A 27,516-nucleotide genomic window follows, 5' to 3' on the forward strand; every position below is an offset into this window, starting at 1 on the left:
CAGCATTATCTATAATGCGATCTGGTTTCTTGGACAGCTACAAATCTCTGGACTCTGTCAGTAGAATCATAGTTACTTTCCTGCTTTGGCCACCAAACATAATCCTAACAGACAGAGTACATTGTTTTTTTTTAATTTATTTTTTTTGTTCTAATTTGTTATACATGACAGCTGAATGCATTTCAGTTCATAGTACACAAATGGAGCACAATTTTTCATTTCTTTGGTTGTATACAAAGTAGAGTCACACCATTCGAATCTTCATACATATACCTAAGGTAATGATGCTCATCTCATTCCACCACCTTTCCTACCCCCATCCCTACTCCATTCCCCTTCCTCCCTATTGCTCTATCTAAAGTTCCTCCATTCCTCCCATGCTCCCCTCCCACCCCCATTATGGATCAGCATACACTTATCAAAGAAAACATTCAATCTTTGGTTTTTTGGGATTGGCTTACTTAGCATCATATTATCCAGCTCCATCTATTTACATACAAATGCCATAATTTTGTTTTATTTTAATGCAGAGTGATATGCCATTGAGGCACAGTATATTTTTTTGTCCATATTTCTGTTCTCACTTTTTTACTGTATTGTTTCATTTAGTAAGGATCACTTTTTTAATTTGAAAATCATTATCATAGATAAATTTTTTTTAAAAAAAAATATATTTTTTAAATTTTAGATGAACACAATACCTTTATTTATTTTTATGTGGTGCTGAGGATTGAGTCCTGTGCCTACCTCTGAGCTACAACCCCAGCCCAAATAAAGAATATTTTAAATGTTGAAAGAAATGACAGTAATCAAAAGAGTTGAGTTTCGTGAAGGGTATAAAATAATTTGAGAAATGTAATTTAATGTACCAACTGACAATTATTTTATTACAATGGGCTGCATTTTATTTTTATAACACACAACCAGCAAAATAATTGATTTTAGGAATTTATTTTTATTTTTTTTTTACAAAAGCAATTTCCAGCAGGGTTTGTCACTATACAAGTTCAGCCCAGTCTCCTACAGCACGGTACAGTGATAACTTTTTTTTTTTTTAAATTTTTATAACAAAGACATTGAATATCCATAACTGAATTATCACAGAAAAAGAAAGAGAAGAGTTTAATGTTAAGTGTATTTAAAAACTCATATTCTAATTCTTTTAAATTGGTTATCCAAGTATGATAATATAGCAGAGCTCAGATAACTAGGAAAGGCAATTGACTAGAACACTGCATTCCCACCTCATGTGCATTAACAGGCTTTTTGCTTTCTATATCTTTATATAGTTTGCAAACTAATTCAACCCATTTTACACAGCATTAATTTTTTTAATTGAATTGGCACTGGACCGAAACCGTTGCTTATTATCTCATTATTATTATTTTTTTTTGATGGATTATCCCCCATCTGATAAACTGCTTGCAACCTAGTATATACATGACAATTCAAGATCATCTCTGCTCATTCTAATCACATTTACAATGAGGTTACCCAAGGCTAGATATCCAAGACTATTAATTAATTTATCCACCAACCCTGCTCTTGATCTTGGTAAAAGAGAGACCTTGGGTCTCACTGAAGTGTGTTACCCAGTTCCAGGCAAGAAACTGCCATTTGGATGTCAACAGGAGGAACCACACTTCTTAGCAAGCTTCTTACGAATGCTGTGCAAACAAGGGTCTCGTCGTTTCAGTAACTGTTTGTACATTTATAAAAGCAATACAGTCATGGGAAAAACCAACAAGCACAGCTTGGTAGAAAAACCTGCCATGAAATATCATTGGCTTTATAATAATTTACTACAACTGTTCTTTTTATTCACAAGGGACAGGAAAAAATGCTTCCATCTAACACATGGAATACGAATATATACAACAACAAAAATTTGGCTTTTATATAAAAAAGAAAACTTTGTAAGGACAATAACACGGGGCTTGAAACAATAATTTTGTGCAGTTTCCTGATCACAATCATAAGTCTCTTGTCTTTCACAGGGAATGACACAGAACTGATAGATTTTTTTTTTTTTGTTAAACCAGTTGAAGAATTTTCCTGCCTGTAACAGCCTACTACAAGAGTATTACCTTGTTCATACAGTGTATAGAAATTTCTTCTTCTTAACTATAATTCTGAATGACTAGGGATGATTTGATGGGTCAGTTTTCAGAACAAACCCTGCTAATCCTTTTGAAAATCATCATGTATTGGCAGTTCCCTATTTCATCCAAACAGTGTCGCCACTCTTGGAAACTGCACGGGGGCATCTGGCGGATGCTGTTGAGATCCTGAAAATCGCCTTCTCACCTGAGGCCCGCCATCTTGAGGCACAGCAATGTTAGCTACTTGGCTTGAACTTTCTGAAGGCCGCGTGAGTCCTGCGGTAGTGGTGTGGGGGTGGGCTGTTTTGTACTGCCAGCAGTCAAAACAGCTGCCTTGGGCTCAAAATCTTTATGCTGTGAGCCCAGGGAACCCATTCGTCTAAGGAATGGTTTTTCTGGGGCCCAGTCATGTCACTGCAGGTGGCTGAGACATTCTGACCCCTGTTTCATGAGGGACTACACTAAAAGAGAGAAGCCTTGTGTTCTAAAAATAGACAATGCAGAAGGGTTGGATGAGGGGGAGAAGGTTTGCTTTCCTAAGTCTTGAAGACCACCTCTGAAGTGGCAGCCATGGGACAGGGCTTGAGGTCCAGCTTGGAGGTGCCAGTTTGGTGTTGGCACGACACCTTCACTCTCCTAGGTTTACTTTTCCTGACTGTACCTTTTATGCTGGTGGGCTTCCGGTTCCCCCCCACACAATCCCTATGTGTTCTGGCTTTCTATGGTAGGGATGCAAATAGGGTTTATCACTCTCAGTTCTGACTAGTGAGTGGCGGGTCTTCAGAGTGGTGACTTGAGAAGGATCCTGAAGAAGTCATTACATGGAATGGGCCAGAGTGCTGTGATCAGCAGAACTGGTGTTGACGGAATGCGGGCCCTGGCCCAACACCTCTGTTCTACGCTGGGTGAGGGAATGAGGCTGGCTTAATGAGCTCTCCAGGGATCTTTGGAGACCACAGCCCAATGCCCTAATTGCATATTTTCTGTTTTGTTCCAGAGAAATTTTAAGAATCTGAGGGAGTTGGGACAAACTTTTAGGACCTGTGGAAAGCGGGAGGGGGAGATCATTTTGAGCAGGTCTTTGACAATGACCTATTTTTACCTGTGGGTGATACAACTCAATGTTTAGCAAGTGACTACAAGGCTTGCTGATTAAGCAGATTCAGAAAGACTTGGAGAGATGGGTGGGTCCCAGGCATGGTGGGTACTTCAGGCAGAGCATTTCTATGTTGCATACCTGTGTAGTTCCCTTCACTGAACAGCGAGGTTATCTGTGAGAATATTGAAAAGCCAAGGAGAAACAGATTTGCATCTACACCCGTCTTTTTTTGAGAACCTGGGAATAATTTCCTTATGTCAGGACTGTGGTCTCTCAGCTCTACCTTGACATTTCTTTATCAAAAAAGAAAAAGTAAAAACCAAAACCCAAACCCAAACCCAAAACCAGTGATATCATGTGGTAGGTGCTCATGATGCTGTTTTGGGAAGATCCAACTCATTTGTCTCGGGAAAATAGGTTCAATCACTTCATCCTATCTCTAGTGATTTAAACCAAAGCCAAAGCTTGATTTTCAACATGAGTCATTAACAGGTGGCTCTGCCACAGTCTGTTGATTTAGGGGATCACATCTGGCCAAAGCCACCCACCTCTAGCTACTGATGGCCTGTGGGTTTTAGAAACTGTCTGATGCTCCCATTGATACTCCCCTGCCTACACACACGACTGATTTCACTTACTCATCAACATGGCAACATTCCCTTTCCCATCTGTAAACACCTGCTCCCTTCCTCTCCTGGAAACTGGGAGAAGTTGAAAGGAGAACAAGGCATATGTCTTTATACATCTGTAAATCCCAGGAGAACATCCTTTTGGGGACCTGTTTGATGTTGAGTTTCTGGTCACCCGGGGTCACACACTCCATGTGTTTCCCACGTTGCAGGCAAAGGTCTCCACCTTCCGGAGCGGTGCCCAGGGGTGAGGATTCCTTGGTTCCTAGGCCAAGGATTTGGGGTCAAGTCACTGAGGTGGAGTGGAAGAAGGAGGGTGGCATTGAGAAACCCAGCAGTGTCTTTTCTTATCTGTCTCTGCATTTTGCTCAGCATTTTCTTTCTGTTCTCCGTGAGACACAATCCTGCTGAGAGCATCTTGGCAGTTTCACTGCCTCTGGAACCTTCGAGAGGCGATGGGTGGCTGGCTATAAATGTGGCTGCAGTTGCAACATCATTGTTTTCAGGCAATTCAATGTTTCTGTTTCTTTCCGCCGATCACAATTGTCAGTGTATTGGCATCACCAACCAATTTTTAAAGTGTGTGAGCATCAGTGGGCTTAATCACCACTATCTCCTCCAGCTGGAGAGACTTGTTCTAACAGCACAGAGGAGCCTCCTCCCCGAAGTTTCTGAGACAGCCCAGAGCATGGACTTTGGGTTCTAGACCGAAGGCCTTGGAGGAGGTCGGGAGGGGGGTGGTGCCCTGTTGGGAGGAGGAGCCTGAGGAGGGGGTGGGAGGGTGGAAGGGGGGGAGGGGATGGGAGGTGTGGGGGCACTGGGGGGAGGGGGAGGGCAGTGGGGAGCAGGGGGTGGGGGCGTGTAGATGGGGGCAGGGGGTGGGGAGGTGGTGTGGTAGGCGTTGTTGAGGGGGTACTTGGCTGGCTGGTTGTTCTTGACTCTGGTGAAGTTGATACAGCGCCCCTAGAAGAGAATCAGAGACAGATGTGTGAGCTGATGGCCGTTCAACAGGGCAGGTGGGGATGCGGCTTGAAATAAGTGTGACAGTAGAAAGGAGCCATGTTGCCAGTGAGGGCGCTCCACTGGCATATGGTGACATTATGGCAAGGTAGTCCCCCCTCACCCCAGTTCCTTAGACTGTGTTGCAAAATTATTTGTTAAAATTCATTTTTTTCCTGGAGTCTTTAATTCTCTCAAGGTAGTGGTGGGGAGGAGGGGAGAAGGACTGACCTTAATGGACGCAGGGGGTCAAGCTGTGTATAGAGGTCACTGTAGTTAATCTCAACAGCCTTGCCAGCCACATGTTATGACCAAGTGTCCCATTTCATAGATGAGGAAGCTGAGGCTCAGAAAAGTCAGACTCCTTTGCCAAGGTCACACAACCCAGAATAGACTTCAGAACCCTCATTCTCCCTGTTATATGACGTTGGGTTCTGAGAACAGGGCCCCAAATTTTATAAATCAAAAAAAAAAATTCTAATCACACTCCTGGAGGCAGGAGAAGGTTACAATGGAGTATTACTCAGCCATAAAGAAGAATGACATTTGCCAGTAAATGGATGGATATGGAGACTATCATGCTAAGTCAAATAAGCCAGCCCACAAAGACTAACGGTGGAATGTTCTTTCTGATATGTGGACGCTAAGCCACAACAAGGGAGGGGTAGAATAGAAGTTCAGTGGATTAGACAAAGGGGAATGAGGGGAAGAGAGGGGGGATAGGAAAAGGAAAGACAATGGAATGAATCTGACATAACTTTTTTCCTATGTTCATATATGAATACGCCATAGTGAATCTCACTATCGTGTATATCCACAAGACTGGGGTCCTAATTAGAATAAGATACATTCTGTGCTTGTATAAATGTATTACAATGGACTCTATTATCATGTATAAGTAAAAAAAAATACAATTAAAAAACATTCAAAGTCTAAAGCCACCCCCAAGTAGCCCTGTCTTCCAGGGGTGTCACCTCTCCACCCTCCCTCACCATGGATTCAGATTCTTCTGCCCAAGGTTGGTTCTGTGAGGGAGTCTCCTGCTGACCATGCTTCCCTTTTAGGGTGCAATCCCCCTTCACTTCCCCCTAAGACTCTTTCCTCCTTGCAGGAGCAGGTGTAGCTCCTATGAACTCCGTACCCCACCCCTGCCCATGGGGCTTATGGGAAATCAAACTGTTATTTCTACTGTGTGTCCTGGATGCTGTCAGAATCCCTCCCATGGGGACCAGTTGGGTCATAGCTCTCTGAGACAGCGCTTCCCCTCTCTCCTTGTCCTGCTCATTTAAAGTTCATTGCTGTGATGGACTATGTCAGAGGCCTGGGACTGTTCCTGGTCTTGTTTGCTAATGGATGCTCATCCTGTGGTGTTGGATCCTGAATGTGGGGCATGTCCAGAGAGCCCAGAGGTTCCCTTTTAGACCTTTGGGGAAGGACCTGAAGGAGAGGGAGGCTACAGAACTAAAGGAACAGTTGGCTCTAGGACTAGAGGGACAGGTGGGTGTGTCATTTGACACTTGGCTCAGGGACATGCTGCATGCTTGTGGGAAATGACAGGGCTGAGCAAACCCTCCCTCACCTGTGCCCCTCCCCACTCATCCTGAAAAGTCCCTTGTTCTCCACACTCTTCCCCCTGATAACTTCAGCTTCCACTGACCCTTTGCTCCTCTAAGTTCTTCTCCAGTTATCATCTAGACCAACTTTGGGGGTGTGGACACTCCAGATGTTTTATCTGGAAATGTCTGGCCTCCCTGGCCAGGTGGGAAACTTCTACAAGGGAGTGGCCTTGTTTTGGACTTTGGACTTTGATGCTCCACAACCCAAAGCTTCATGGGCTGCTTGCTCTTCATGGTAGGGAGACTCGGTCAAAATGGAGTTGTTGCAAGAGACTAGGGCAAAGCAGGGGCTTGGGCAGCATTAGCAATAAGCTAACATTCCTTTTCAAGACCGGGCATGAGCCAGTGAACCTTGGTGAGGAAAGACCAAGCCTGACTGGGCTTGGTTTGGAAATTACAAATTGGTTTGGGAATTACAAGTCCCTGTGTAGCTGTCTGCGCCCCGTTTCCTCTGAGTTTGCAATTCATAAAATCAGGCCAGGGCCTCACATTTTGGGGTTCTGCTTGGGGATCCACTAGCTGCAGAAGTAAGTTGTTGTCATCTTCTCACTATCTCACTCAGTATTCCAGCCCAGGTTCAACTTTTTCAGGTTTTACATTGGTTTTGTAACTGAGGAGTATAAATTCCCTGCCGTCCAAGCAACCGTCTTTTATAGCTTCATAAATCCAAGCTACGGTTGGAGTCTATTTATGATAAGCTCTTTCCTTCAAGATGTTATAGCCTGATGGTTACCATCTGTGATAAATTCCTGTCATGACAACTCAGAGTGGGGATTTACTGTACTACCTATTCTGCCCTTCCTTCCTAGACATCAAACTCCTACCAAGAGCCTCAGAGAGATTCATTTCCTTTAAGGATGAAGGGAAATTCTGAGTCTGGGGAAAGAACTGCTGGTACCTGGGCTCAGGTCCCCATCTGGCTGCAGATCTCCTTTGAAGCTGGTCTCTGGGCTGGGCAAGCAAGGAGATAAGAGATCTGGAAGCCCACTTACTGCTTCCATCCAATTGTGACCCTACCATTTTTACCAGAGACTGTTCTGTCCATAGACAGATCAGGAGTCTATAAGCCATAATAGGATCCCCCAAATAATTCACCAAATAAAAGATGATCTCTTCTATCTGTCATCTGAAGATGGAACAACAGAGGGTTATGGGAAATGGGGCATAGGAAAGGCAAGGAGGCGCCCTTCCTATACCCTGGAGCTACACCCACAAGTCTCCTGCACCAGAGCACTGGTATCTGGTTATTATGGACCCGAGGACAAAAATAACTGAATATAAAAGCCCAGAACCCCCATGAACAGACAGGGGGTGGGTGGAGGCAAGCTCACAGCCTTGTCTCCCACCCTTGGTGGGACTCCCCACAGTGTGACGTGGGTGGGGATCATCACACCACCTGCCACTTGCAGACATTCTGAGAATTCCCTTAATCACTGCTGGTGAAGGGTCTGGAACAGTGCCCTGCACCTCATGCCCTGCTCAGACACAATAATGACTTTGTCTACAGTAGGCAGCCGGTTGGAAGTCCTGTCAAGTGTTCTGATTCCTGGACTCAGCAGATGTACCCCTGGGGCAATTTAGCACTTTCTAAGTTAACTGCAATCTATAATATCTACACCTTGCACCTGGCTTCTATAATAAAATTGGTAATCCGGGGGGAAAAATGTAGCATGGGACGTGACTGAAGCAGCTTCTGGTGCTCCCTTTTCCTCTCCCATTGTTATATAACTCCTGTAACTTATGTCCTATAGGACCTCCTACAGTGGTTTGCAAATACAGTTGAAAGGATGATACATTTCCATGTATTTATCTTCCTGAGAAAAGGTGCAGACTCAGCAGATGCACGGAGGGGGAGTAGGGTGGGGGGGTAGGGGGGGCAATTTACAGTAAGACACAAGGTCTTCATAAGAAGGGTGTGGCTACAAATTAAGTTCTTAAAACCTGGTGCCAGAGGCGCCAACACAAACGCTGTAACACTTAGACCATATAATTGGCCTAAAGATCAGTTTACACGACATCATTTTTTGCTTGTGAGAGGATAATAGAAAGGCCAGATGTTCTCGATGTCATATATGCCAGCAAATCTGCACCAGTGTTTGGTTAAAAGGTTGCTAGGATGATTGGAGCTCTCGCTTCACAACATTGGTCTTTGGAACCCAGTTAATGGTACTGTTTTTGGGTGGTTTGATTCAGATCCAAGATTCGGCTCTGACCTCAGTTTACCTTGCCTTCCTCATTTAAAAAGCATGAATGTTGATTATTTTTCACACATTAGCAACAAAATACTCTGATAAAATTCTAAGAAGAAAATGCAGAATCTCTTAAGAGATCAGGAGGATTATTAGACATGTCCAGATACACCATCTTCTTTATTATCAAAACAGTATGTGCTGAGAATCCTCATCTTGACTGTACAGAAGGAAACAGGTCTCATACCCATTTAAATAACTTGCCAAAGACTACATAGTCAGGAAGAGAGTGAGTGGGATTAAAACTTAATTCTACTTGCCTTAGGAATTCATCTCCTTTTTAACTGTATTAACCTGGATATTGATGATAAGATATTGCAAACAATTTCTTGAAGGACTTGTAGCTATCATCCCACAATATAGCACTTAGCCACAATCAATCAGCTCTTGACACAGTTGTCGAGAGAAATTTCCAGAATGTAAGTCTGTAAATTACTCTCTAGCTCAAAATTCTTCAATGGCTTTCCTAACGGCTTTATTTTTTTTTTAATTTTTAATTTTTTAAAATTTATTTTAATTAGTTACATATGACAGTACAATGATCTTGACATATCATACATTTGAATCAAATAGGGTATAATTTCTCATTATTCTGAGTGTACAGGTTGCAGTATGACCAATGTGATCCTAATGCCTTTAAAATAAAATGCAAACACCTCCAATAGCATGTGTAACCCTTTTGTGATCTGGTCCTTGCTTACAGCTTTCAGGTAATTTCTTATTCTTTTCCGGCAGGGAGTCTAGCCAGGCCCATCCTAAACCATCCATAAATACTTGTTCAATGAAAGAATGTTAACATGGCACTTGGTATTGTTCTCTGACCCTTTCTCACTGTCTGTGGTTGGTGAACATCTCTGAGGCACGCTCAAGGTCTCCTCTTGAACCTAGTGCTGCTATAAACATTGCAAAGTTCAAGTTGGCACTCAACAAACGATGCTCCCAGACCTGCAGGTCTCTGAGTTGGAGCAAGATTTCTTAGAAAGTTCAGATTTCCTCTGTAAATTTACGTTCTCAAAATTTCAAGGGTCCATTAACCGGATTATGAGTTTAAGGATCCTTATGTTACCTCCCAGTGTCCTCTTTCACCATTTCTAGGCTCTTAATGGAGGAGCATCAAGGATCCTAGATGCTCCCTTTGTTTTTCACATTTCAAATGTTAACATGTTGCCTTCAAAGGTACTTTTTGGATTACTTTTTATTCATACTCCAAAGAAAATGGCCCTTCCATAAAACCCTGCACCCAGATCAGAGAGGACACACTCTGAAACCACTATGGCAGAGTTGGTTCTGGCTCCTTCCCAGGTTTGGACTGCAGACATTGATGCTCTAGGGAGCAGAAAGGAGACTGGCAGCTTGGGACTGTGGTCTGCCTAAGGGTTGGCTAGCAAGTGATCTGCCAGCGATGTCCACTGGAACCTCAGGCAAGACACTTTCTCTCTGTGGGCCTCATCTCCTTCATCTGCGGAATAAAGTTGTTGCACTAGCTAGATGGGGTCCAAGACCTTTCAGCCCTAATATTTTATGATTCCATCAACATTAAAGTGGCTTTGGAACCCTTCACTTGGATATATTAATTTGAATTCTTCTCGGGCAGCCAGTTTGCACATCTTTTTGTATTTCTTAGTTTGGCTAACTCTTTGTATTGCATATTTCCCAGTTGTTCATTTGATTTGGGAAATATTAATAAATTGGACATTCAAAATTGGAAGCTTCACCTTCTGCTCTTATGTTACCGTGGTGAGGATTCAGGTCCGATCCGGGCTCTGAATTTGGGTTTGTGGGAGAAGAGCTCTGGGCTGATTGTGTGCAAAGGACTAGCCAGGGGTGAGCTCATGTGTGCTGAGTGTTATGAAACATCTGTTTGGGTATCAGGCACGCTCAGTGGAGAGGGAGCTGGCCTTTGGAGATGGTTAAAAATATGCCATGGCTCCCACAGATTAAACCAAATAGTTTCCTATGAAAAGAGGTCATTTAAGGAAATTGGATTGCACAGGGAGAATACTAAAATAATTAGATGGAAAAAGCATAATATATATGCCAAGTTTCCTCTGACAAATACCTTTTTTCTGCCTGGCCTAGTTCTCCCATTGATTGTCTTCTTTGGAGGGCGATAGGTCTTTCTCAAGTTACAAATGGATGGGGTTTCCAAAGTTTGTTCACAAGCCAGTTGTTTGGAATTAGGAGCATAGTTCCTAATTTAAGTCACTCTTGTAGGTGGGGGCAGTTCTCAGGCTTAGACCACAAAAGCTCACTGGCGTATTGAAGGCAACTGATGTAATCTGCTGAAGTTGGTGCTCTAGTGATGAGAGGATGGAGGTCTGGATTGGGCGACTTAATAGTGCCTTCTCACCTGCATATAACTCTTTTCATTTGTTAATGCAGATCCTTTTGATCAGTGGCTTCCAAGTGCGAATTACGTCCTAGATATCTCATAAGTTACTGTAGATAGTGATAACAAAGTGTTAATGTGCTTGCCCCCATGAAGAATATAGTCTAGAGATAGAAACGGACAGTAGTCAAATGACCTCAAACAGATCGACCCCAGCAACCAAATTTGTGATCTATGACCCTGACCTTAGCCATCCTTGACTGAACCAGAGGTGGACGCCTAACCTGAGCTAGGCCAATAAGAGGATTTAGAATGACCACACCTGATAGGCAGGCAGGCAGGCAGTTAGAACTGATTTTTTTGAGAGGGAATGAAAGTGGGGACTTGATTCATTCTTCTGTCAGTCAGAGAGAAGCAGAGAAAGTTCTGATTCTACTTCCGAAAGATCCTTCATTTCCACGAGCTCCTCCAACTTTCACTGTTGCTCATCTTCTAAAACTGAAGCCACCAAGAAAACTAGTCTTCTGCCCTCAGCCTTTCCCTTCTACATTGATATACTGGTTTCCATATAAAACACGCACACACACACACACACACACACACTCTCACACTCAAAGCTATCTGCCTCTTTAAACCCTGCAACACTTCCCCATCTTCTGTGGGATAATATCCAACGTCCTCAGCATGAACTGGCCCCTGAACTACATTTCTCTCAGCTATCCCAGGTCCTTTTCTTTCTTTGAACCCTACACCTTAGCCTCAGTCAATCATTTGAAACAAAACCTGACCACACTCTGGCTTTTCTTGCAACAGCATTCATGTCAGAGGCCTCATTCTATAACAGAGACAAAAATGGCACAGCCACCTGCCTTGGCTTTCCCCAACACCGAAGCCGGAGCCAAGGCAAAGAGATGGTGTGTTGTGAATTGTGATTCCGGAACCTTCTCTCAACTCTCTTTTCTCCACCTCAAACTTGGCCTCTCTCTAAGCCTCCTATCTAGCTCGCCTTTTATGTTCTGTCCATGGAAAAAGATCCAAGGGCAGAGCTTGGTTATTTGATTCATTCTGCTGACACACATGTTGGCATGCTCTCCATAATAACGTCTTTGGATGCCAAAACTAAGGGTAAGATGAAAGCGCAAAGGAAATATTTGGTAACATGAGGAAACTAGAAAGATGAAGGAATGGGTAGAAATAAAAATGGCATGTCTTTAGTGGGACACGTATAAACATAAGGTTTGTCAAGAATTACTCCTGAGATACAACTTAACAATAAAATCCCCCCTTTTCATCTGATTAAAAGCTTCATATTTGTTGAAAATTTGGAAAAATACAAAAACGAAAGAGGAAGGAAAAAGAATTCTAAGTAATAGCAGTAAGAATTAACATTTTGTGCTTAGTCTTTCAGAACACTCACATGTATTTACAAAATTGGGATCATCCTGTACAAAAATTTAAAAAATAAATAAATGCTCGGACCATGTCTCCCTGCTGTTTTCAATGGCTGCATAATCTTCTATCACATGGAAGCACCAAATGCAGTTATTAAATTTTAATTGTTAGACATTAAAATTCTAATTTGTCTTCATTATAAACAATGCTGTGATAAAAATCACCTATGAATGAGTATTTTCATACATCCATCAACAATTTTAAGATGCATGTTTAAGGTAGAATCGCTGGGTCAAAATCTATGCATATTTTAATAGTTTTGTATTATACCATCAAATTTTCTTCTAAAAGAAAGAAATATTCATTTGTAGCCCCAATGCTATTTATGGTAACTTCTGTTTCCCTGAAGTTTCACTGATAATTTTCTAATTAAAAGTTTTTCCAACCGAACCCTCAGAAGGGATGTATCATTATATCCAACTTTGTTTTTTCATTACTGGTGAGACAAAATGCTGTTTAGATATCTGCTTGTTAATCCTTTGTTCTTCACCCTTAATGACTTGCTTGCTCACACACTTTGCCCACTTTCTATTGAGATTTTGATCTTGCTTTTCTTGTTAATTTTAAGAGCTCTTTGTGTATGTGTGTGTGTGTGTGTGTGTGTGTGTGTGTGTGTGGTGTTGGGGATTAAGCCCAGGGCAAGCACTCTATCAACTGAGCTATATCCCCAGCCTGATTTTAAGAGCTCTTTATAGTGTAATACGGAGTAATGATGAAATCTTACTATGTAAGCTACTTTTTTTTTTTTTTTTGGCTTGTGAGTTGCCTTTTGATTTTGTTCATGGTATAGACACAATATCTTTATTTATTTATTTTTATGTGGTGCTGAGGATCGAACCCAGTGCCTCACAAGGGCAAGGCAGGTGCTCTACCACTGAGCTACAGCCCCAGCCCCCTCAGGGTATTTTTTTTTGATATTTAGAATACAAATATTTTTGTAGGGATGGTCATTTATATCAATCCACAGAGTCTATTTGGCATATGCTTTAGAAAGTCTTTCTGAGGCCAGGGAGGTAGCTCAGTGACAGAGCACTTGCCCAGCATATGCAAGGTCCTGGGTTCAATTCCTAATATTGGGGGAGGGGGAGGCCTTCATTATTCTTCTTTTCCTAGTTATTTTATAGTTTCATTTTTTCTATGTCTGTAGAATATAGTCTCTAAAGACAAACTACTAGGATCCAAAACTTGTGATATATTGGAAAATTAACCTTATTCTTTTTTTTTTTTGGTAAATTTTCTTTGCTTTCTTTTTTTAATTGCTTTTATTTTTTAAATACATGACAGCAGAATGCATCACAATTCTTATTACACATATAGAACACAATTTTTCATATCTCTGTATATAAAGTATGTTCACACCAATTCATGTCTTCTTACATGTACTTTGGATAAGGATGTCCATCACATTCCACCATCATTGCCAACCTTCTGCCCCCTCCCTTCCCCTCTCACTCCTCTGCCCTATCTAGAGTTCCTCTATTCCTCCCATGCTCCCCCTCCTATCCCACTCTGAGGCAGTCACATTACATCAGAAAAAATATTTGCAATTTGTTTTTTTGGGAGGGATTGGCTAACTTCACTTTTTAAATTTTCTATAAAATGGGGTTAAATAACTAGTTCTGTCTCATAAGATTATCATGAGGATTAATTGAAACTATGAATAACTTTGAACAGTGTCTGACATATAAAAGTACTCAGTAAATGTTAATTATCATCATCTAGAATATATTTTGGTAAAAGGTAAGAGATATGAAGTCAGTTATAATTAATCTTGTTCTAAATGGTTAACCAATTGTGCCAATCCCACCTACCATCTTCCAACCAATTTAATGTTACCCTAATCACAGGGTAAGTTCTCATTAGTTCTTATATTAGTTTCTGGCATCTCTGTTCCATATTTCCAATGTATCTGTTCATATCTATAGCAGTAGAGTTCCAATTATTATAGTTTTATAATATATTTTAATATTTATACCATAAGAATGACTTTATTTTTCCTTTTCAAGATTATCTTCACTATTCTCAGTGTTTATTCTACCACTTTAGCTATTCATAATAATTTAATTCATGGGTCAAGTTAGGGAAAGTGGAATTTTATATTATTATAGTTTCTCATCTATAAATAGCACATTCAAGGAAAGATGTGTGATTTCTTTCTTTCTTTTCTTTTCTTTTTTCTTTCTTTCTTTTTTTTTGTGATATTGGGGATGGAATCCAGAGCCTTTTGTATGTTCTACCATTAAACTATACCTCCAGATTCTTTTTTATTACTAGGGATTAAAGCCATGGACACTCTACCTCTACGCTACATCCCAAGTCCTTTTATTTTGAGACAGTCTACATTGCCCAGGCTTACTTTGAACTCAAGATCCTCAAGCCTCTTGAGTTTCTGGCATTACCGTTGTGTGTCACTGAACCCAGCTTCAGTGATTTTAAAAAATAAAAGTCCAGACTGTTTTTTTTTTTAATAATTTGTTACAATGTCTAAAAATCTAAGTGCATAACTTGCTGCGCAGGCGTATCTGCAGCTCTTCAGTCTATTGCTTTCTTGGCAAAAAAAAAAAATTAAAATGCTGCACCATAAACATTCATTGGAGAAAAGCCTCTTCAACAAATGGGAAAACTGGAAATCCATATATAGCAGAATGAAATTGAATCCTGCACAAAACTCAACTCAAACTGGATTAAGGACTTAGGCATTAGACCAGAGACCCTGTGCCTAAAGAGAAAATGTAGGCCCACTTCTCCATCATGTGGCTTAGGAAGCAACCTTCTCAACAAGAATCCTAAAGTGCAAGAAGTAAAATCAAGAGTCAGTAAATGATATGGTATCAAACTCAAAGGCTTCTCACAGCAAAGGAAACAAAAGAACATGAAGAGAAAGCTTACAGAATGGCAGAAAATCTTTGCCACCTGCACCTTAGATTCAACATTAATCTCCAGGATATACAAAGAACTCTCAAAACTTAACACCAAAAAATCCACCAAATAACTCAACCAACAAATGGGCAAAGGAACTGAACAGGCACTTCACAGAAGAAGGGATAGGAATGGCCAACAAACATATGAAAAAATGTTCAATATCTCTAGCAATTAGAGAAATGTAAATTAAAACTACACTGAGATTCCATCCATCTCCAGTCAGAATGGCAATTATCAAGAATACAAGTAACAGTAAATGTTGGTGAGGATATCAGGGAAAAGATTCACTCATACGTTCCTGGTGGGACTGCAAATTGGTGCAACCACTCTGGAAAGCAGTATGGAGATTCCTCAGAAAAATTGGAATGGAACCACCATTTGACCCAGTTATCCCACTCCTTGATATATACCCAAAGGTCTTAAACATACTACAATGATGCGGCCACATCAATGTTTATAGTAGCTCCATTCACAATAGTTAGCCTATGGAACCAACTTTGGTGTCCTTCAACAGATGAAGGTATAAAGAAAATGTGGTACATATACACAATGGAGTATTGCTTAGCCATAAAGAATGAAATTATGGCATTTGCTAGTAAATGGATGGAACTGAAGACTATCATGCTGAGTGAAATAAGCTAACACTATAAAACCAAAGGTTGAATGTTTTCTCTGATATGTGAATTCTAACACACAATAAGGGGTGGGGAGGAAAGAATAGAAGTTCATTGGATTAGACAATGAAGGGAAGGGAGGAGGGATGAGAATAGGAAAGACAGTAGAATGAATTGGACGTAACTTTCCTATGTTCATATATGAATACATGACCAGTGAAACTCCAATCATGTACAACCACAAGAATGAGATCCTAAGTTATACTCCATGTATGTATAATATGTCAAAATACACTCTACTGACATGCATATCTAAACAGAACAAATAAAAAATGCTCCAGATTATTTTTTCGAGACTTTGCTAGTTCTAGATCTTAACATATTTGAAAGCAAAAGTTTTGATGTTATTCCTACCCAGTTCCCACCTTACAAATCACTATCCCTCCCATCTTAGCAAATGGTAATCCCATTCTTCATGTTGTTCAGATAAAGACCTTCGTGCCATTCTTGTTTCCTTTCTTTCTTTCCATTCAATGTTGAATCCATCAACAAATCCTGCAGGCTTATCTTAAAAATATATTCACAATCCAACCTCCTTCTCACCATTTCTTCTGCTATCACACTGGTCAAAACTGCTGTTATTTCCCCCTTTGGATTAGTGCAATAACCTTGAATTATTCCCCGCTGCTTATGTCTTTGTACCTGTGAAGTCTATTGTTCACATCACAACCTGAATGATTTTTCTAGAAATGTGAATGATTATGCCTCTTATCTGCTCCAAACGTTCAGGTGGTCTCATTTTATACAAAGTAAAAGTCAGAAGCCTGACAATGATCTGCACCCACTTCCATCAACTTCTTCACCCACTGTTGCCTACTTCACAAGTTCTAATACATCAAGCATCCTTCCCTCAGCTACTTGCCCAACATCTCACCTGGTTCCAGTTCTCTAGTGCTTGGCTTCAGACTGGGAATTACACTATGGGCTCCCTGGTTGTCAGACTGGGATTACATCACCAGCTTTCCAGATTTTCTAGCATACAGGTGGCAGATGGTGGGACTTCGTAGCCTCCATAATCACTTGCGCCAATTCCCATAATAAACCTCTCAGTTGTACCTCTATGCTATTTTGTTTGTTTCTCCAGAGACTCTGGACTAGTCATGTAGATATACATATTCTTACATTCAATATAAAACCAGTCCCTCATGTGTTTGTGTATGGATAAAAATGCATTGAGATATTAAAAATGTTGTCTATTATCCTGATATAGATAGCTAAATTTTGACATAGGAGTAAGTTACCAAGAACAAACTAACCAGTTATTCATATGGGTTTTAAATAACATATCTCATTAATTTCAGATATGTAGACTGAAAATATAGTCTAGAAGCATCAGCCCACCTCTCAAAGACCTTCACTTATGCAGAAAGGAGCATCCTCTTTAGGAATAATGTGGTATATGTTAAAACAACATTATCCTGTTAAAATTATAAGGAAGACTTTATTCAGGACCATTGCCATAGGTGTTGGAACTATTTGATAGGGAGAGAGATAACCTACAATACCAATAAAAGACAGTTAAGGATTAATAGCCAAGGACCAATGACCAGTCTTGTCTAGAAGAAGGCTCAGAGAAGGCCAACTAAAGTATGTCAAAGGAGAGAAGCTTTGTAACATAAAAGGTCATTTTGAGAGTCTATATAGAGTTGATCTGTCTCCAAATATCAGTGAAAAATCAGCCTTCATCTAATTTAACAATAGGCATCAATGGACCTTGCTCTGGGAATTGTGCTATAATATGGAGGAAATCAAATGTGATGAATTGGAGAACTTCCACTCTCATAGGGAGGTCAAGGTGTAAATTAATAATTACAATGTGATACAACACAGGCTTTAGTAGAGAGGTGAAGAACACGTTATGAAATATAGGGTGTATGGGGGCTGGGGATGTGGCTCAGGCGGTATTGCGCTTGCCTGGCATGCGTGTGGCCCAGGTTCGATCCTCAGCACCACATACAAACAAAGATGTTGTGTCTGCCAAGAACTGAAAAATAAATATTAAAAAATTCTCTCTCTCTCTCTCTCTCTCTCTCTCTCTCTTAAGAAAAAAAAAATATAGGGTGTAGAGGGAATGAATGCTGAGAAGAAGGGAAAAGAATAGGTGTCAAGGAAGTCTTCAAAAAGGTCAAGAAAGACTTCAAAGATTCTTTGGTTTGGATCTTGATGGAAAGAGGAAAAGTTTTCCAATTAGAAAAAAAAAAAGGATTGGAAAAAGGCCTTTCAAGGTAAAAGTGATAACACATAGGTACAGAAATATGAAACAAAAAATGTGAAGCTTAATGAGAAATGTGGAGGAGTGCCTGGAGGGACATGGAAATGGGTAAGGCCCGTCATCACCTTGAGTCAGAAAGTGAAGGACATTGTACTTGGGCTTAACCCTATAGAAGAAAAAGAGGAAGGGAAGTAAAAAATAGAGTTTATAAAGATTTCTCTGGCACAAGTGGAAGAGGATGAACTGGAGAAGGAACAGATCAAAGGCAAAAAAGTCTAATTGGGCAGTTTCTGAAGTCTAAGAGAAAAACAAAAGAGGGTTCCAAGGAAAGCTAATGGTGTTGGAAAGAAACTATAGATTTAGAAGGCACAGATTTCCATTAGCAATTCCATATTATTTATAAGGAAAGAGTGGGATTTAATAATGGCTCCCAGCTAGCCGGGTATTTGTGAAGATAGAGGTGGTATTAACAAAGAAGAGTATGGAGAAAACAAAAATAGATTGTGAGAGATAATGTGGTATATGTTCAATGTTGTGATTTGAGTGATTTGTTTTGTGTATGTTAAATACAACATGCTTGAGAGACTTTTAAGTCTAGATGTTCACTATGCAGATCTGTGTGTGGGTTTGTGGCATAATGATGGGTAGAAATTGAGACAGGAATTTGAAATCACTTCAATAGAAATAAGAGTCTGAAGTAGTAGAGAAGGAAAGCATACACAAGAAGATCATGTGAGAAGACAATAAAAAATAGCATGCTGGGTGCACTCATACTTAACAAAAAGCATTGTGTGTTCAATAAAATAACTCATGTTTTATGTTATACAACTTCAATTATTTCTAAGAAGAGTGTATTAAGTAATGAGGATAGACTTGTTTAGTGAATACATTAGTAGGTTTGGATTAGCAAATTTAGGATATTCAAATTTACAGAATCACTCTGCAGATTAGAAAGAGAAGAGTTAATTTTTTTGGTTAAAAAAACTAGAGAAAGAGAGCAAAAAAAAAAAAAGGATGGTTAGATGCTTAGGAAGATCATAGAAACTTTGGTGGTAGCTTTAGGAAAAAATGCCAAAAAAAAAAAAAGATATGAAGTTCAATGTTGTGTTTAAGTTCTCCTCAGATGGATGAAAACTTCAGAAAGTCTACAATTCATTGATGTTTTGTTTGTAGAGACATTAGCCTAGTCAGCCTACTTTTAAAATTGTATTTTTAGACTTCTTTTATTTTTGTTGTTATTAAATTTAATTTTTATCTATGTTGATATCCTAGTATTAGTATATATATATATATTTGTATTGAATATTTTTTCTTTGATATAGTCTTTTAATTCCTAACACTCATCTCTTATTTTTCTTGTCTTGTTGCATAGGTTAGAATGGCTGACTTTTGTTAATAACAGAAGTGATGTCAGCTATCCTCACCTTATTCTAGTCTTTAGTTATTTCATAAATAAAATAGTTAGATATGCATACTCGTGTTAAGAATATCTTTCAATTCCTAGCTTAAGAGTTTAAATAATGAAAAACTAAAAAAAACTTTTGATATAAACAAGATAAACTTTAATTTTTAAAATTCATATTAATAAAATAATTTTCTATTAACAGTTGTAAGTTTTGAAAAGTAGCATTTTAAAAATCATCAGATACTGGGCATTGAGGAGCACACCTGTAATCCCAGTGGCTCGGGAGGCTGAGGCAAGAGGATTTTGAATTCAAAGACAGCCTCAGCAAAAGCGAGGTGCTAAGTAACTCAGTGAGACCCTATCTTTTAACTAAATACAAAACAGGGTTGGGGATGTGGCTCAATGGTGGAGTGCCTCTGGATTTTAATCTCCAGTACCCCCCCACAAAAATTTTTTAAAAATTCATCAGGTATCTTTCTTATATCAATCAAGATAATCCTATTTTTCTCTATTTTGACCTACTATTATGAAGAATTTTATAAATTTTTGTAATAAAAATTATCTGAACATTTCTGAAATAAACAGAAAAGTTCTGGAATCAATTGCTAATCTTCAATGTAGGATTTTTGTGGCCAGTTTCATAGGTGAGATTGGCCATTTTCCTTTTGTGGTGTACTATTTGTCAACAGGTTTATAAAACAAATGGGAAGGTTTTTATCTTTTAATATGTTGCATATTTCTGAAATAGCACAAGAATTACCTGTACATTAAAAGCGTAAATTTCAAAAAATTTTTAAACAGGCAGCTTTTCTAGATTGCAGTCCTTTGAAGTCTTTAAATATTTTTGTCAAAGGTATTGCCCTATTTAGGTTTTATATTTTTTCTTGAGTCTTCCCATAATATATTGTCTCTTATAAAACAATAGATTTGTATTTTGTACACAGGAAATTCTTACAGGTAAACAAATCTTTTTATTTAGGGTAATACCCCTTGACACTCTTTATGTGTTTTAGTTTTTTGATCTGTTTTTCAAATATCTGTGAATGATATTGGAATTTCCAAAGAAGTTTTAAAAGACTAATTTTTCTTTGGGAAATGTGCCAAATTTCTCTTTGTTTGCATTAATTTGTTCTTATATTTATAGATTCTTTGCTTCTGCTTTCCATATATTTGTTTCATATTCTTTTCTAAATTGTAATTGATGCTTACTTCATTTGTTTTCATTTTTTCTTGTTTAATAATGAAAGAATTTTAAAATATGATTTCTTTTCCAAATCCCACAAGTTTTTATTATGATGTTCCAATTGTGAATATTTTCTAGAATCCCTGTGAATTGCAGTTTTGATTTCTCCTTAGACCTGACAACAATTTATGAAAGTGTTTTAGGACTTCTAAGTCTTTTTTTTAAAAAGACAAATTTAAATCTCTTATTGCTAACTTGCAGTCTTTTTTGGGGGGAGGGGGGTTTGTTGGGAAAATGTGGCCTGTAAAAATTACACTTTATTCTTTTTTTCAGTGTTTTTTTTTTGTGGCCTAAGTTATTGTCAATTTTTATAAATTAAAAAAAAATAACGTGAATTCTCTATTCGAAGACTGCTTTTAACAGATTCTCCATTAATCACCTTTGGATTAGATGAAAGCCTCTGTATCTTTATTTTATTTTTTTTCATTGGCTTGATTGAAGTCCGAGGGTGAGATGAGTTTATTAAGTTTTTCCCCCAATATTTTACACAAACATATTTGCTCAAATTTTACTTTGCTATTTCAATTGCTGGGCCACCCAAGAGCAGCGGGGAGGCACCTCTCTCAGAGCCAACTGGGCAGAGAGAATTCCTTCTGTTCCAAAGAATTCTTGCTTCCTGTGGTGGTAGCTTGCCCACAAAGATGGCTGCCTTTAATTCCTTCCCTTTTGTATGCCCTGCCACTCCCCCAGTGGTGAGGAGGAATCTAGGTCTCTACTCCCTCAAATTGCGTTGGCATGTGATAGCTTTGAATAATGGAATATGTTGGAAGTGATATTCGAGCTTTGAGCCTGACTCTGAGAAGTCTGGCATTTCCTGCTTCCTGGTTTGGGTGCCCTGAGCCTCCATGGAAGAAGTCTAGGCTATGGTTGAGAGAAGTCTTACAGAGGATCAGTGAAGGACAGATGAGTGAGCGAAGTTCTCCTGAATGTCTAGCACAGTCAACCTTCTGATGATTTCCACTCCACCCACCATCTGCTGGCAACTCCATGAGAGACCTCAAAGGAGAACTCTCCAATGGAAGCTGGTCAATTCACAGAACTGGGAGAAAAAACAACTTGTGGTGTAAGTCACATGTTGGAGTGGTTCATCATAGAACAAAACTGAAATAAGTAACAACTCATCTCTTTGCCTAGTAGGCTCACTCATGGTTTGTGGAAGCTGGAGTTGTTGTAAGTTCCCCCCTACCCCCCCCCCCACTCTGCTCCTTTTTTAAGAGTCTGAATTTGGCACCTTTCCCAAAGGTGCTGCTAAGGATTCAGATCTGTGCTCTACTCACTGCCTGAGTGGCTAGGACTTTGCACCACTAGATCCAAGGGCCCCAGGAGAAAGGCAAGGTCCCTGGAATGACAGAAAGCTACAACCCCAAAGGTAACCATCACAAATTGCCCTTTCTGTTTTCTTGATATTTTCCTGCATTGTTCATTTTGAAATGAAGGCTGTTATGGTGATGAGAAGCCTGAACTGAAGAAAGACAAGGAAAGGTGTTGCAAATATTGAAAGGCTTTTGCCTTTTTACAGTTGTGCATGCTCACTCTTGTAAGCTGGGTCTGTGGCATTCTGCCACCTGCTTTCTTGCTGCCAGTGGGTGGCTCGAGGTTGAAAAGTCTCCCTTGATTCTACAGTCAGGTGAAGCACGAATGCTTAAACTGCCAATTTGGCCTGAAAGTCTTTAAAAATATTTTAATAAATAGTTTGACAGAGAGGAAACCCAAATGGGGATGAATGAACTCTGTCCTAAAGTCATAGGAAAGACTGTTAAGTGCTGTGTGTAACCTCTGCCTAAACTTACAATTAATTACTTCTCATATTAACAAATACATTCATAAGTTGAGAAGGAAGATCAATAAGCCACACTCTAGCCAACAGAATAAAAACATACTGGGTGATATCAGAAATTATTTTACAAACAAAACCTCCCTGTCTGATGTCTAAATCTTCCCTCTAATTCTCATGATTATTCAAAACCATGGCATGTTATTTTATATTAGTTCTGACAAAAAAAAATTTTTTTTTTAAAGAAATAAAGTAGATTTAGAGAGAAGAGATCCAGAAAAGGGATCAGGTGACCAATGTGCCATCACTAAACAGGAACTAGATTTAAAAATTCAGACCTTTCAGGGTAGCAAGACAAAGATTTATGCAGAGATAACCTGGGTAGTGCATTGTATTTATTTATTTATTTATTTTTTTGGTGGGGGTGGGTAGTGCATTTTAGAAAATAGAATAGGTTGATAACATTTGTTGGTTCAAGAGAAAGAAAGTCATGCTGAATGGTGACCTGGTGTGGCAGACCCTAAAATACTGTTGCATAATCTGGCTCTCCTAAAACCCAGCCACTGGCACGGATCATCTTCTCTTCAAGGGTGACCTGAAATCCAACGTACACTCTGTGGGTCCTGCCAAGCAGCATAGCAATTACTCCTCCAACGAGCCTGGTTCTAATCGACATTTTGGATGGGTCTCAGCGAAACTACTACTTTAATGCACTTTTCTAAGATTTAGAAAAAAACAACACTGTGGCATGGTCGTGCTGAGTGAAAGTCTGACCCAGGACAAACTAATTTTATCCAGTCTTCCCTTTCTCCCTGTCTCTCCCATTAATAATCTGGAGGATATTTTTCCTGCCCTCATCCATGACTCCAGTTAAATGACTCTAACTACGTAGAACCATCATTAGTGTCGTCTTTCTATTTATTATTTTATTTATGTTGAGGTTATTTGCCTTAGAAAAACTGGTGCCAGAAGATAGACTGACTAAGATCACTTGGCCAAGAGTATTATTTAGCTTGGATGTGAAAAGGTAAAATTATGAAATTACTGATGCATCTGGTGCATGGCTCAAACCTCATCCTCCTTCGTATATTCAGGCTCACGGAGGAAGGTCCATTTCCTTTGTTTGCACAATGTGAGGAAAAGCCATCTTCAGGATGAGTTCTTTTCCTATGCCTGTAGCTGTCAAAGTGCTTCTCCCCGATGGAGATAATACTAATGAAAGAAATGAATAATTTTGCTTTTGGGATTTCTACAGTGTGGCCAATGGGTGGCTCTGTTATGGACTGAATGTTTGTGTCCACTTAAATTCATATGATGAACCCAAACCCCCATTAGCACGGTATTTGAAGATGGGCCTTTGGGAAGTGATCAGTGCCCTAATAAAAAAAAGACATTAGAGAACTTGCTCTTTCTTCATGTGCACACACTGAGGAAGGGCCATGTGAACACACCACCTAGGAGACAGCCCTCACAGAACCTGACCATGCTGGCACCCTGACTTTGGACTCCCAGAATCCATAACTAAGAAAATAAATATCTGTTGCTTTGCCACCCAGTCCACAGTATATTGTTATGGCAGTCTGAATAATAAGACAGGCACCTCAAATGGGGGTGCATCTGCTAGGTTCTCAGCACCTCAGTCATGGATCATTTTCCCATTCCTTGACCTTTTCACACTGGCCAAGCTTCCTGCTCACTCATTTGAGGGACAGTTGCTTGTTATGAGGTAAAAAGTTTCATACTATATTTTTTTGGGGGTGGGGGGGGGGTACCGGGAATTGACCTCAGGGGCCCTCAACCACTGAGCCACATCCCCAGCTCTATTTTGGATTTTATTTAGAGACAGGGTCTCACGGAGTTGCTTAGTGCCTCGCTTCTGCTGAGGCTGGCTTTGAACTCACGATCCTCCTGCCTCAGCCTCCTGAGCCACTGGGATTACAGGTGTGCACCACTGCGCCTGGCTCATACTCATTTCATCTACCATTCACTGTGTGCTTACACTGGGCCAGGCTTGGTACTAGATGCTTTGCATATATCGTCTCGTTTTGTCCTTCTAACAGCACTGGTGGTTAACACTACTATCCTGTTTCAAAAAATGTAGCAATGGGTTCAGAAGGACTAATTTATCCAGCATCTCTTTGGGAGTGAGTGACAGAATGGAGATTTAAATCCAGGTCTGTTTATACTCTATGGTCTTTCTTTTAACTAACATATACTTTTAGATTGGAATTAATCTAGGGCAGAATGAATCAAGAAGCACAGCCGCTTAGAGTTAGCTACCAGAATTAGGTTGCATTTGAGAATTGGCTTTGGGTTCCAAGGCTGCTCAGCTTGCATGATTCTCACCCAGATTTCCATGCCTCTATTTCTTCTTTCTACAGAATTTAGTGCCCTCTGACTAACTTTTCTGGAGAAGGGCTCTGGGTATCCCCATACCTCCTTCCAATCAAAACTTGCTTATCCTTGTGCCTCTCCTTTATACCTCTCTGTTCTAAGTGACAACACTCTAATCTGGCTGATGAGCTGGATTCACTAGGGTGGTCTCTTTCTTTTCTTGTTTATTTTTTTTTGGGGGGGTTAGTTTATTTCTTGATAGGCTCTATCTTTCCATCAACACAAAAGTATACTGGGACAAAGTGAATAATTATCTCCTGTATCTATTTTCACTTTCTTCCTTTGGTAGTAGAACCTGAGTTTCACTGGGCCATGGCCACCTAGTAGGACTACATTCCCCATACCTAAGGTGGTTCAGAGGCAGTAAATGATGCTAAAATGCCTGACCTCATTGGTGCCTCAATTGCAGATGGGTGTAGCCTCCTTTGCATCAAGATGTGGCTATAGCTGTATTCTGGTTAGTTGGATGTGAGCAGAAGTGAAATATACAAATTCTAGGCTGTGCCTTTGATGAAAGAGGCACATCTTCCCCCTTTACATGGGGGGGAAGATGTGCCTCTTGAGGACCACACTCTACAGGTGGAGGAGAAACAAGACAGAAGTAGCTTGGATCCCTGACAGTGTAGAGACCACATTGACCCTGGACAGCTTATGCTTGGAGGGGTATTTGTGTGAGAAAAAAAGTGCTACCTTGATTAAGCATCTATTATTTTGAGTTTTTGCTAAATTAGCTGATCCTGTAAACCAAAATCATGTAACCCAAGAAATAAAATACCCTTACAGATAGTGTTTTATTCTAAAGGAGTGGCTTTGATATTGGGCATGTGGGGTGCTGTGGCAGGCTCTTGTGGTAACATGTTGGAAGCAGGCTGTGTTTTGGGGTGTCTCTTAATTTTGACCAGGTAGTTGGCTGCCTACTTCAACATGAAATAGGTGACAGAGGTCCAGCTGGCCCCAAAGAGCCTGTTGATTGTTTCCTGGATTTGACTGCTTTTCAGGTAAGAGTTCCTATGACACTGCCAAAATGCCTCTCAAACTGAAATCAAAGGAAGACAGTAGTCAAAGCACTAAAATATCATGGCTGACGTTTGCAATCAGTCAAGAGAAATGGAAAATTTATAGCACTCAAAATCTGGGATTCATTTAGGAGTGAAAAGCATTAATTTAAGTTATCCAACCTCAAAATTGTTTTCAGGCCTCCGCGGGCCCCAGAACTCTTCCTAATTATGAAACCATGTAGAGTTGGACCTGAAATGAGACCGTGACCCAGTATAATATGATTTCATTGCTATGGTGCAGGAAACACCTCACTAATTCAATATTTGTGATCCTCCTCCCCAGCCTGGACTGAGCTTAGGTTATGTATGATTTGAGAAGAAATGGTTTATTATGCTCATACTTAATACTACAGGAAAAATCTTTAAAAGGGAAAATTTTTATCTTAAGTCCTTTGGAAAGGTGCAAGGTATAAAGACAGTAATGACTTTTTAAAATTAGGAATAAAGATTGTTGCTAATTACTAATCAATCTTAGTTGCTCCTGAAAAGCGGACTTAGCAGGGAGCTCCACCTGGAGAGACTCTGATTGGCACTGCCTGCTTCATTTCTGTTTCGGTGGTCCCTCCTGGTTGTAAGGATTCTTACCAGAATGGCAAAAGTCACAACAGGTGCCTGTCTGGGCTTTAGTCTCTCCTCATGGGTTATGTTACTGCTCTTGGCTTTCAGAATTCCTTATTTCTTGGCCACTGTTTTGAGTCCTAGGCTCTCCTATTCCTCCAGACTGATGAGCACTTTGGTGCTACCTCGACCTTTACCTATTTCTTTATTTAGACACAGTCTTGCTAAGTTGTCCAGGCTGGCCTTGAACTTGCAAGCCTCCTGGCCTCCACCTCCTGTGTAGATAGGGTTACAGGCATGTGCTGATGTGCCCCACGGGACTAGGTGAACCTTTGTCTCCTCCCTGGCTTCATGGCCTACTCTGTGTCTTTCTTTAATTGACTGGCCCTTCACCAGTGCCCAATCTGCAGGGGCCAGGAACCCAGCTGATCTCCTGGAGCCCGGTGACAAGAGATCAGCCCTGGAGTGAAGGCAGCCAGAGAACCCAAGTCACCCTGTGAATCCAGGCAGTCCAGGGAGAAGAAAGGTGACCTCATGCTTAGTAAGAGCAATCTTTGTTCAGCCTTCAAAGACCCTGCAGTGAGTGAGTGTGTGTGTGTGTGTGTGGGGGGGGTGCTAGTGGTTTGGCACACTCTCCCTTCCAATGCCACAGCCACCTACCCCCTCCCAGTTCACTAAGGGAGAGGATTTGTGAGGCGATGTGGCTGAGATGGAGGTAGAGGAATGCAGCTGTGAGGCAGTGTGGGAAGACACCACAATCCTGAAGGGCTCATTCCGATGTGCTGGGGGCTATCGCTGTGA

The 27,516-nt window shown here is 40.3% G+C and overlaps 1 protein-coding gene across 1 annotated transcript in view; it reads right to left on the reverse strand.

The window, feature by feature from the left end:
• Positions 1-935: 935 nt before the first annotated feature.
• Antxr1 (ANTXR cell adhesion molecule 1) overlaps positions 936-27,516 on the reverse strand; it is a 226,325-nt gene continuing 199,744 nt past the window's right edge. The window contains exon 18 of the mRNA XM_005322100.5: positions 936-4,793. Within this exon, the coding sequence (XP_005322157.1) occupies positions 4,533-4,793 (261 nt within the window). The 3' untranslated portion in view covers positions 936-4,532. The remainder of the gene's footprint in view (positions 4,794-27,516) is intronic.

Source organism: Ictidomys tridecemlineatus, chromosome 12, assembly GCF_052094955.1.
Source record: "Ictidomys tridecemlineatus isolate mIctTri1 chromosome 12, mIctTri1.hap1, whole genome shotgun sequence".
NCBI classification, from domain to species: domain Eukaryota; kingdom Metazoa; phylum Chordata; class Mammalia; order Rodentia; family Sciuridae; genus Ictidomys; species Ictidomys tridecemlineatus.